General features: G+C 47.6%; 1 protein-coding gene across 1 annotated transcript in view; it reads left to right on the top strand.

Moving 5' to 3' along the window:
• LOC142488365 (uncharacterized) overlaps positions 1-12558 on the top strand; it is a 50721-nt gene that overhangs the window by 30922 nt on the left and 7241 nt on the right. The window contains exons 2-4 of the mRNA XM_075588802.1: positions 333-457; positions 655-768; positions 7872-8054. Coding sequence (XP_075444917.1) covers positions 439-457; positions 655-768; positions 7872-8054 — 316 coding nt within the window. The 5' untranslated portion in view covers positions 333-438. The remainder of the gene's footprint in view (positions 1-332; positions 458-654; positions 769-7871; positions 8055-12558) is intronic.

The raw sequence follows: 12558 nt of genomic DNA on the forward strand, positions 1-12558 counted from the left end.
ATCCTGTTTTAAATCAGAAAAGACATTGGGGCTCTTATGCGCCTATTTTTGACTGTACACCCTATATCCCTCATGGGGCGATGGGGGGGGAGGGGGGGAGAATAGGGGTGTTACACTTAGTTAAGTCATTGCTGCTCACTTTATTAATGTGTAGGAGAAGTTGCTCCAGAACTCAGAAATAAAGATAGTGCAGTTTATCTCCTGCGGATCCCCGGCTTCCCATCTTTTTTTAATTGTTTATTTTAAGATTTGGGTATTGCTGCTCTAAAGCTTATACTGTGGTTTGTTCCAATAAGTGATTTACACAAAGATTTTTCTTATGTTTCCTATAGTCCCAGCCATGCTTCTGATGGATCTCGGGCACAGCTGATACACAGTAACTTAGGATCACGGAGCCTCCTATCTCACACATTCACAGGAGCGCTGCTCACTACCAGCATGGATCCACACATGTTAAGTGAGTAGAAGATATTTTGTTGCCACCAGCAAGTAAGATGTAATTTTCCTGAAGCTCCGACATTTACTGTCCGAGGCGCTGGTAACACGTTGCTTTAGAACCGGTATTATATTATACACGTATTAGAGGCGGTGATATCACAGGAAGAGCCCCCACTCCCAGCTTCACATGATGGATTTCCCTTTTCGTGTTTGCAGGTTCCCCGGTGATTGTACCCGAGACGCTCGAGATTAAGACGGAGAAAGAAGAGTCGGACACTGGGGAACTTCTGACCACCATAAATAGTAATATTATTATGCTTACTGTTGATGGTGAGTATCCTAATATCCTTTTGTGTTCCACAAAGACGGCCGTGTTATAATATGTATGGCCCACTTCAGGAAATATTCAGGATTAATTACCACCTATTAGTGCTTCATTAGGCTAGTGGATGGGGTTAACCACGTCATTACCGTAGCGGTTATTACGCTACCCACTACCCACTACCATGTATTACCACTACCCACCCTAGAGGCCTAACCACCCACCCAAGGACAACTACCTCCTTCACCCACCGCCTCAACTCCCAAACAGCCCACGCCCCCCCCACAAAGGAATGGGCAAATGCCCTAGTTGCCAAACATGTTTTACTTACCCCTGCCAGGACAAATGTCACGCATGTGCAGTCGGCGCTCAACGGGAGCATGCCGACTGAGCGACCGGTAAGGGCCAATCGCGCGCGTGCGGCAAGTGCCAGCGAAAAAGTAAACCAGGACAGCATCCCAAAAATTCGGGGCAGTGCTCTAAAAACCGGGACTGTCCCGGCTAAACCGGGACTGTCCCGGCTAAACCGGGACTGTCCCGGCTAAACCGGGACTGTCCCGGCTAAACCGGGACATCTGGTCACCCTAAGAGTAAGGAGTTCGACCTGTGATGTGGACACAAGCTTTGTGATGCACAAACTTTACTGTTTTACCAAACCGATTCATTAACTCCAATGTACAAGCTCAAACATAAAGGCTCATGGGAGTTGTAGTTCCCCCTCACACTCACTGTATATTCATGTAATACACAATATATTCAATACAGTAATATTACATTACAATACCTCATAGGGATCGCAAAGGCTGATAATGCACTTATCTTTAACTCCTTAACTGCTGTGATGGAGCGGCCTCTTAGGTAGGGTCAGTAAGGAGTTTGTCACAGTGTGACGGTGCTCGTCTCAAATGAGAAGGCGGACCCGCAGGGCTGAGGTAGGGATGCAAATAAACCGACCACAACCCAGGACAGAGTCCTGTAAGAGTATCCGTAGTCGGTAAGGAAGCAGGGGTCAGGGCTGGCGGCAGAGTAGAAAAGTCCAGGGGACAGGCAGAGGTCAGGGCTGGCAGCAGAGGTGCAAAGTTGAGGAGGCAAGTGGAGGTCAGGGCAGGCGGAAGGCAGCGAGGTCGGGGTCACGGTCCGGGGTCAGTAACAGGAATTCAAAACGGGCAAGAGGGTAAGGCGTAACTGGAAAAAAAACGACAGGAGCTGCAAACACACAGAACTTTGCTCGGCGACTCCCTATACTAACTGCAGCCTTATAATGCAGGCTGCCAGTACCCAAAATGGCCACAGAGAGCAGAAAGGGCAGGAGAGACAGAAAACCTGGACCGTAGTGAAAACCCGGCACGGATCAAGCAGAATCCCCCCTCCCCCCCCCTTGAGAGACCTCTGGGAGATCAAAGACAGTATAGTAGGAAATTTCCGATGAAACGCCCAGACGAGGTTGGAGGCATGGACATCCCTGGACCTGATGCATGAATTTTCCTCGGGTCCATAACCCTTACAATGAACCAAGTACTGTAGCCTGCCACGGGATCTACGTGAATCCAATATTTGGCTTACTTCAAATTCCTCCTGGCCATCCACCAAGAACGGTTTAGGAGGGGGGAGGGTAGGAGGAGAGAAGGTGTTCTGGACGAACGGATTGAGGAGGGAGACATGAAACACTGGGGATATTCTTAAGGTATCCGGAAGTTCCAGTTTGAACGCCACCGGGTTGACTTGTTTCAAGATTTTATAAGGTCCAATGAACTTGGGCCCCAGTTTGGAGGAAGGTTGTTTCAAGCGGATATTTTTTGTAGCCAGCCAGACCTGATCTTCCACTTGAAATGGAGGAGGTGGTCATCGACGTTTATCCACCTTGGTTTTTTGCTGGAGAGCGGCTTTGGTCAGATTGACCTGGATTTTCTTCCAGAGTAACTGGAGTTCTTTGATTTTGTCATCCCCTGCAGGAACTCCGGAAAGGGGACTGGAAAGAGGAAGGGCAGCGGGATGGTACCCGTAGGCACAGAAGGGTGATTTCAGTGTTGCATCGTGCTTCATGGAATTACGGGAAAACTCGGCCCACCGGTGCAGATCAACCCAGTCGTCCTGTTGCTCCGAAACGAAGCAGCGGAGGAATTGTTCTAAGGACTGGTTGGTCCTTTTTGGGAGATCATTGGACTGGGGTTGGTAGGAATAAGAGAAATGTAAGGAGAGACCCATTCTTTGGCAGAAGGCCTTCCAATTTCTAGAGATGAATTGGGATCCGAGACTATATCTGTCAGGACTCCATGGAGGCGGAATAACTCTTTAATAAATATCTCGGTTCAGATGCTGTGGGTAGCTTCCGGAGAGGAACAAAATGGGCTTTCGAGTGAAACGGTCGACCACTACCAGTATGGTAGTCATACCCCTGGAGGGAGGCAGCTCCACAATAAAATCCATGGAGAGGTGGGTGCATGGGCGGATGGGTAAGGGTTGGAGCAATCCAAAAGATAATGTCCTTGGCACTTTTGTCTGAGCGCATATAACGCTGGCTGCCACAAACTCCTGTACATCTTTGCATAGCTCTGGCCACCAAAAAATTAATTAGCGGATAACGCAAGTCTTCCTAACACCCGGGTGACCAGCCGTCTTGGCGTTATGACCCCACAGCAACACCTCACTTTGGAATTGGGGAGGAACAAATTATTTAGACGAACGTGTGGACGTAGATCTAGGATCCTCTGCCTGAGCCTGCGAAATCTGTTGCAGAAGTCATGATACGGCAGAGATGATCTGTGCAGGAGGAATGATTTGTCCCTGCTCTAGCTCCTCGGAGCCGTCAGAACAGAATTGACGAGATAGAGCATCTGCTTTGGTGTTTTTGGATCCTGGACTATAAGCGATCACAAAGTTAAACCGAGTGAAGAAGAGAGCCCACCTCGCCTGACGCGTCCCTAGTCTCCTTGCGCCTTCAATGTATTCAAGGTTCTTGTGGTCAGTAAGGATTGAAATCGGAGAAGTTGTCCCTGCAAGCAAATATCTCTATTCTTCAAGAGCCATTTTCAGAGCCAGAAGTTCCCGATTTCCCACATCATAGTTCCTTTCCAAGGCAGAAAACTTTAAAAAAAAAAGAAGACACAGAGGTGGAGTTTCCCATGAAAATCCTTCCTTTGAGAAAGAACGGCTCCGGCTGCCAGATCGAATGCATCCACTTCAAGCACGAAGGGTTTTGTAGAATCTGGATGGATCAGCACAAGGGCGGAAGAATTGGCGGACTTGAGCTTCTCGAAAGCTAAAAGAACCTCTGCAGGCCATATCTTAGGATTCGCCCCTTTCTTAGTGAGAGCCGTAATGGGTGCAACCACCTTAGAAAACGTCCTGATGAATCGTCGATAGTAGTTGGCAAACCCAAGAAATCGGTTTGAGGCCTAACGGTAAGGGCCAGTCCAGCACTGCCGATACTTTCGCACGATCCATCTCGAACCCAAGGGAAGAGATGATATACCCCAGGAAAGAAATCTTCTGTTTGAATTGACACTTCTCGAGCTTGGTCCCGAAGTCTTTGGAGAACCACTCTAACCTGTGCCCGATGTTCGGTCAAAGAACTGGAAAAGATAAGGATATCGTCCAGATATACTACGAGAAATTGGTCCAATACATCCCGGAAAATCTTGTTGATAAAATTTTGACATACAGCCGGTGCGTTGCATAAGCCGAAAGGCATAACTAAATATTTGTAATGGCCATCATGGGTATTAAAGGCTGTTTTCCACTCATCACCCTCTCTGATCCGGATCAAATTGTAGGCTCCTCGAAGATCTAGTTTAGTGAAGATCGTAGCCTGCGTAAACGGTCGAACAGTTCAGGAATGAGGGGTAGCAGATATCTGTTCTTTACGGTGATTTTATTTTAGCCTCTGTAGTCAATACATGGCCTGAGAGAAACCCGCACCAGCGGGAGAACATGATTTATGAATAAACTCATGCTGAAGGTTCTCCAAAATGTATTCCCACATAGCTTTGGTTTCTGGTTCCGAAAGGGGATAGGTGCGGCCTCTAGGAGGGATGGCCCCTGGGAGTAAATCGACTACACAGTCATAGGGTTGGCGTGGAGGTAACTCCTCTTCCTGGTTTTTTTGTCAAATACGTCGGCAAACTCCTGGTAACAAACTGGAAGGCATGATGAGGAAGTCTCTGTAGGTAGCCGAACCTCGGAGATGGTGCGAGACACCGGAAGACAAGATCCATGGCAACGTTGGGTTTGTGGTGCCACTGCCAAGGAAGTCCTAGAACCACTGGGGTGGAGGGAGAGCGAATGATGTAGAAAGATAGTCCTTGTGATGTGCCCCAACCGTAACCAGCAAAGGATTTGTTAACAGGATCTCCCTAGTACAGAGAGGAAGGGAGTGACGTTCCGCGAGTGCGTGGTCAATGAAATTCCCTGCTGCTCCTGAATCCACGAAAGCTTGAGTGAAAATTGAGGCAGGCCCCCAGGAAAGTGAAACCGGAAGGAGCAGCTTTGAAGGTTGTGATGGTGGAGGAATAGAAGAAATGCCCAGAGAGTATTCCTCAATTTTCACTGGGCACTGGCGTTTCCCGATTTAGGACAATTTCGGGCAAGGTGACCTTTGAGCCCACATTACAGACACAGGCCCCTGACACGTCTGCTGTTTATCTCCTGTTCAGGTAATTTGGTATCACCCAATTGCATCAGTTTCTCCTCAGGGAGAGGTGTAGAAAGAGTCAAAGTGGGGGGCAAGCCGGATTTTAGGGGTCCTTGAGAGCAGGTTTCGCTCGGTCTGTTCTCGCATCCGGAGATCCATTCTGATGCAGAGAGAAATTCATTCATCCAGATCCTTGGGGGTGTCCCGGCAAGTTAGCTCATCCTTTAACCCCTCAGAAAGCCCCTGCCAAAATGCTGCCAGCAAAGCTTCATTGTTCCAGCCTATCTCTGTGTCAAGGAATTCGATGGCATACTAGCCCACAGTATGGGCTCCTTGTCGGATATGAAGGAGCGAAGCAGAAGCCGAGGAGTCGCGACCGTGAGCGTCAAAACCCTTTTTGAATGTTTGGAGAAAGGCAGCGGAGTCATTAATCAGTGGGAATTTCTTTTCTCCGAGGGGGAGGCCAAAGCCTCATCTGTCAGTAGAGAAATGACGTAAGCTACCCTGGATCGATGAGTGCAAAACATGGAGGGCTGGAGTTCGAACTGAATCGAACATTGGTTCAAAAATCCTCCTCAAGTCCATAGGGTCCCCTCCATAAAGTAGAGGCGTCGGGATCCGTGGTTCTCTGGGTGTAGAGGATGACGGAACTGGCGCCGGAGAAACTGCCAGCAATGCGGTGCAGTGGGAAATGTACCAAGCTGAAATGTATCCAGCCGGGAGATAATATCCTGAAGTCGGCTGGAAATGAGTGCCATCTGTTGGTTTTGCTGTGCGAGGCGTGTCTCGTGATCTCATCGTACAACAAAAAGAGATACACAAGAAACAGTTAAATACACTTACTGGGGGTCTGGGGGAAAATCTAGGCTTTCCTAGGTGCAGGGCCCCTGCTTGGATGAGCTTACCCTGACCGGGATATACACCCGGTTCTCCTGGTCCTCCTTTTTGGCTTCAGTTCCACAGCCGCGACCGCTACGTTCTAAACTTGGAGAACTGGGTCCTCGTGTCTGACTTAGGCAAACTTTTCAGGCTTCAAAACGAAGCCGGTTGCTCTATTTCGAACAGAGCAATGTTGAAAAGCCCGCCCTTGCTTCATCGACTCAAGTCATTGGTTGCGCTCACTCGCTCATGGTCAGCACCTTACATACACTCTGCTGGGCTATCCCCAGAACGGAGGGGAAAGGAGCAGCCAATCAGCGTGGGAATTCCTCCCCGCCAGCTAATAGAAAGAGGGGCTCATCCCTCGGCTGGCGTCAGGAGTAGGAGTACCAGGCAGGCACGAAAAGCCGGGTGAGCGGGAAATAGGATTTTAGCCCAGGGGAGAAGACTCAATGGCTACATCCTCCTGACTAACTCATTGGTACATGCGGGGCTGGCTCCACCAACTACAAAAGGTGTCCAAGGGGTGCCCTCTGTAGTCCGGAACTGGCAATTTGCCTTTCCTCACCCACAAAGTTTACACACCTGGACCTCTTCTCCCCTTTGAGCTACGGACTCTATGCAGACTTGCTGGCACCTTTAACTAGATGCCCTGGCAGACTGCATGGAGTCTTATAATAAATGTATCAAACATTGGAAAACATATTTTAATACATGGGAGACCTTGGAGAGGCTCATGACTGTAAGGGACTTTGGACTGAGATATCGGGGCTCGAAAACCAGGAGTCTCGGGGACACTGGACCGCCACGGTGCAATTCTACTCTCGTACCAGCAAATCAAGCCTGCTCGCCGGGTAGAATTAAGGTACTAACGGTAGCTCCGGCCCCCGTACTCCTGCAAACAAAAGAATTGTATTCTTACCCCAATACCCCACCTAAATCTCACACACAGCAAGTTTCATGAGTCTGGGACAATGGAAAGTGGAAAAAGCAGGGGACACTTTAACTTTTCAAGTGTAGATATCTGGCCCCTGGCTTATAGTGCTAGATAGCTGCCAGGGACCCAAGAGCAACCAGAGGGTTTAACCTTTTATTATGAAGCCTGGTTACCCTTGCCCGTCACAGAGTTCACACCAACTTCTTGCAAAGAAAAGTCCTTTATTTCCCAGACAAGGAAAATCAGGTTGCAGTACACGTTTAACAGCAGTGCATAAGCATGAAACAAAACCGCATATATCTGGCAGACCAAGCAAAGGGTAGTTTAGTTTGGTGCAGGGTGAGAGACTGTGCTTTTCTGGAGACAAGTTCTCTGGGAACCTGTAGTTTCACAAGTTGGGAATAGACTTCCCTCAGGGCATCTGCCGCCTCCATTTTAAACTTTCATCCTTATCAGTAACTAATTGGGAATAATCCCTGCACTGTAGGCAGACCTGGGTGTGGTCTCCTGGGTCTGGAGTAGTGAGTGAACTTAACCCCTTAACTCCCTATTCTCCTATACACTACAGTGCTATATAAATAAAGATATACATGTACAGTATAACTACAAATTACAGTCGGATCAAATTTAACGGACCATTCTTTTTTTTTGTTTACTTCTATTAGATATTTTGAATGAGAGGAAAAACTGGAGCTCTGATATTTCCCAAAATTGTTTGACTCCTCAGAGCCCAGACCCGACAAAAGCGAATGATTCCTGCGACACAGTCGACACATCCAAGGATCCATTGCAAGAAGATGATGAATTTACAGAGCTTGTCCAGCACACGGCACAGACTGAATCTGAGTGTGGGTCAAGCACAGTAAATGAGGAGTTTAGAGAAAACAGTGGAGATCAGCTGTATATCTGTTGTGACTGTGGAAAAAGTTTCACACGTCATTGGGTTCTGCTGGTACATAGGCGGATCCACACCGGGGAGAAACCATTTGTTTGTACGGTGTGTGGGAAAGGTTTCACACGGAAGCACAACCTTAATACGCACCAGCTTGTTCACACAGGGGAAAAGTCCTTTGCTTGTTCAGAGTGCGAGAAGAAATTCCGTTACAAGGGGGACCTCAATAGACACCAAAGAATGCACATGGGGGAAAAACCTTTTCCTTGTTCAAAGTGTGGGAAAAAATTCAATCATAAGAGGAATCTGCTTACACATTTTAAAATTCACACAGGGGAGATGCCTTTCACATGTACAGAGTGTGGGAAAAGCTATTCTCATAAAGTAAGCCTGCAATGTCACCAGCGGATTCATACAGGGGAGAATCCTTTTGCATGCCCAGAGTGTGGGAAACAATTTTGTGCAAAAGGAAACCTCCTTAGGCACCAGCGTATTCACACAGGGGAAAAGCCGTTTACATGTTCGAAATGTGGAAAAAACTTTTCTCAAAAAGGAAGTCTTGTCTCACACCAGAGAGTTCACACAGATAAGAAAGCACGTGTGCCGAGTAAGGCTGCAAACCCGCTGTGGCCGGCGGGGCGCGCGGCCGAGCGGCCGCGAACCACCAGACCCCTGTCCGAATTGTCCCTGCCCCCGCTGCCTCCTTCTGGCAGGGCTGACTACGTACTGTGACGCGTCAGCCAGCCGATGCTGCAAGAATCTAGTGATTTTCGGCGTTGACGCGTCATGTGGTACGCGAGTCAGCCAACGGGGAGGAGGGGAGGGAAGGAGCTAGATGGGAGGCGCCTTGGGCGGGGAGCAGGGAAGGAGCTGCGTGTTATTAAAGTGTGTGATTGTGTGTGTGTGTGGGTGGAGGGGGGGGGGGGGTGGACGGCACCACGATCAGAGCCCGCCACCCTCCCGCCCTTCTCCGGCTCCCTGCTCCCTACAGACCGCATATCGCGGTCTGTGTCTGTCAGCGCCCCGCCTGTCTGCAGTGCGGGCGCACTGACTGAGGGAGCGGGGCCTTAGCCTAAGGGAAATCCTTTATAAGAAAGTTGAGCCTCATAATACACCAGCACGTTCACACTAGTAAGAAACCTTCTGTGTGTACAGTGTGGGAAATTCTTCATACTGGAGGAAAACTTTACTCATGCCAGTGTGCACATGGCAATGAAGCCTTGTGCCCGTACCCAGTGTAGGGGAAGCTTTTCACATACACTGGGATTCATTAAGCTCTGATGAAGGGTTCTTGCAATCCCCAGGGTGATGCCTCTACACACACTAGCGAATTCATACCGTGAGAATCTTTCTTGTGTAGAATAATGGGAGCCAGTTTTTCCATAAGGAGAGGAACATCCCCTCATACATCACAGAACAGACAAAGGTAACAAGCCCGTTATCTGGACAAAGTGCACCGGAGCAGAACAGGCAGAGGCCAAATTTGATGGCCCATCATCTTGTTTCTTTAAAGATAGAAGTATGAGGAGTTCAAACTTCGTATATTATTTAAAAAGCGCTTCTTCTAATCCTTTGTTTAGGATTGGTTTACTGCAACAGAAAAGTCAAACAAGCCACACTGAAATAGTGTGACAATTAAAGATTTGTTTCTACTAACTCATAGCTTTGTGTTGATCACATGATTTTATTATTTCATATAATCATTTAAATTACAGTGGAGGTTTTTTTTTTGATGATCACACATTTATTAGCAAATAAACTGCCCCTGAAAATAGGTTACACAAAATAAAACAATACTAAATATGTCTAAACATCGCTCCACATTTGTTATATTTTTCATCATCGGAACTGGCGGGGTTCCCAGAGCTGATCTGCGCTATTCTTATTTCAAAGATCCCCCATAAAATCAAGTAATAGAACGTGAAATCAAAGATGTCCCACAGGAAGACATGATGTCATGCTGTGATGATATTGCAACTTCCTATGGGCGTGTGGGAGGGAGATTTGGATGGCAGACATACTGACTTCCCAAAAGAGACCACAAACACCAGCACATGAAGGGTTAATATCTCTGGAACAAGGGGGTTCCCAGAGATAAAAAGTAGCACAGGAAAGATCCAGTGAACGCTCCGGTTCTGATTGTGTACAACAAATTGAAGTGGGGTGGGGGGAGATTGCTGCTTTAAGTATACATTATTTAGAATGGAGACCCATATACATTGAAGCATTACAATAATTACAGCTGCTGATACCACCTGGCCTCACCTGAAGCCTTCTAAGACCAGTTACTGTGACATTTAATACTTTAATCTATATATCGTAGTAGTTTAAAACAATAATGGAGAACTGAGTATCCGTTATAAGCAGAGATGAGCTTGTATCAGGGGTTTGGGATTTCTCCGCTTTCAGTTAATGAGGGGTACGTAGCGATATAGTCAAAGATAAGACAGCAGTGTCACAATCTACATTACAGGAAACCTTCAAGAAGAAGAACAATCGCCCTCAGGACAGGTCACTGCAGGTGGGCAGAATGTTTCCTTAGGATTGTGGAAGGTGAAGGCTTCAGCGAAGTAATGCAAAGTGCATGACCCTGCTGGGACGTGCAGGACACGGATCTCTACATGTCTCGTGCCCTCCGCATGTTCTGCTGCTAATTGGGGAAGTCACTTTGTACGGATCTTTGGCTGTAACACTTCTTACGGCATTTGTGCATTTTTGGGGCAGCTTAATATTTGGGAGTTTCAAATGTTCAAGCCGTTCAAATTCTTCATACGCAGACGCATCTCAATGCAGAAAAGAAGCAATCTGATATTTTCCATGTTCGGTAATAACGGTGTGCTTACTATAGCAAGAAACTATTAAATATTAATATATGCAAGTAACTGGTTTCCTGGTTTTCTTCTGCGTGCTGCCATGTTCAGTGTTTTGCATCTTTCTGCTGTCCAACCGGCATATTTTGTGATGTCATTTATGACTCTTCCTCTGAGATTGAACATTTATTAACTGCAAGAGGGGGTGCTTAGATGGGTGGGATTGATGGATCATGAGAAGCTGAAATATGAAATTACATTTGATGTCTGATAATTGGAACTTCCAGTGTCCTAAACCATATCACCATCCCGACTCTTGCGTTCTTCTCAAGGATGTCTTCTTTCTACCCCCTTTGTATCTAAAGCCCTCTCCCGCCTTAAACCTTTCTCACTTTTTGCCCCACACCTCTGGAATGCCCTTCCCCTCAATACCCGACTAGCCCCCTCGCTATCCACCTTTAAGACTCACCTTAAGACACATCTGCTTAAAGAAGCATATGAATAGCACTGGATAATCATGGACACGATACATAAAGCTTGGCCCCCTGCAGACGCACTTATTAGTATTCCCTCCTACTGTCTCTGTACGTTCTCCCTACCTACCAATTAGATTGTAAGCTCCTCGGAGCAGGGACTCCTTCCTTAATGTTACTTTTACAGTATGTCTGAAGCACTTATTCCCATGATCTGTTATTTATATTATTTGTTATTTATATGATATGTATTACTACTGTGAAGCGCTATGTACATTTATGGCGCTATATAAATAAAGACATACAATACAATATCACCAACGTGGCACCATTGGGCTCTTCTGTTATGGCAAACTGGCTGTTGCACAGAAGAATAAACCCTGCCTGGTTCACATTCAAACAGGACAGCCAAAGGGGGAGAGGTCTTCCAGGACTTTTGTCCCGGTCCTGGTGAAGGAAGGGGCCCCGGACGATCCTGTCTGAGACAGCCCAGCTTTTCCTTCCCCTATTGTGAGGCCCGTCGACAGTATCAGCAACCCTTGCCTTGCAAAGTTGTTGCCCTGTCCCGCATCCCTCCGCTCCCCCTTAAAAGCATTGCACCGGCCACTAACAAATGTGTTTCAACCAATTATATTGTAGATGTCATTCAAAAGCCGTCTATCAGTTTCAGGTCAGGTACAAACAGAGAAGGTTTTGAAAGACAAAAAGTGTATGTGTTAATAGATACCTTTATTCCTGACTCCATATAGTATAGGAAGTGTATACACCTTAGCCGGGTCTGTCCTATTACAGTCAGCGTGGGCCGGGCACTGTATTCTATGCAGCGGTTGGCACCTGACTTTGTGCCCAAAGCCGACTGCAGACCAGGCCCGGCCTCAGCGTGCAGCTGTGATAAGGAAGCTGGAGCCTGCGCTGCGGAGCGCGGCGTGGTTCAGGTAAGAAGTAGGAGTAGTCCTGCTGCTGAAGTCCTAGGAGAAGGAATTTCCATGTCCCTCCCAGAAATGACTGGAACGGTGAGAGGGTGGACGTCTTTGGCGCATGCGTGGACTGAACAAATTTATGGAAGAGAGAACCGAAGGTAGCCGAACCTCGGAGATGGTGCGAGACACCGGAAGACAAGATCCATGGCAACGTTGGGTTTGTGGTGCCACTGCCAAGGAAGTCCTAGAACCACTGG

This window comes from Ascaphus truei, chromosome 2 (assembly GCF_040206685.1).
Source record: "Ascaphus truei isolate aAscTru1 chromosome 2, aAscTru1.hap1, whole genome shotgun sequence".
NCBI lineage: Eukaryota > Metazoa > Chordata > Amphibia > Anura > Ascaphidae > Ascaphus > Ascaphus truei.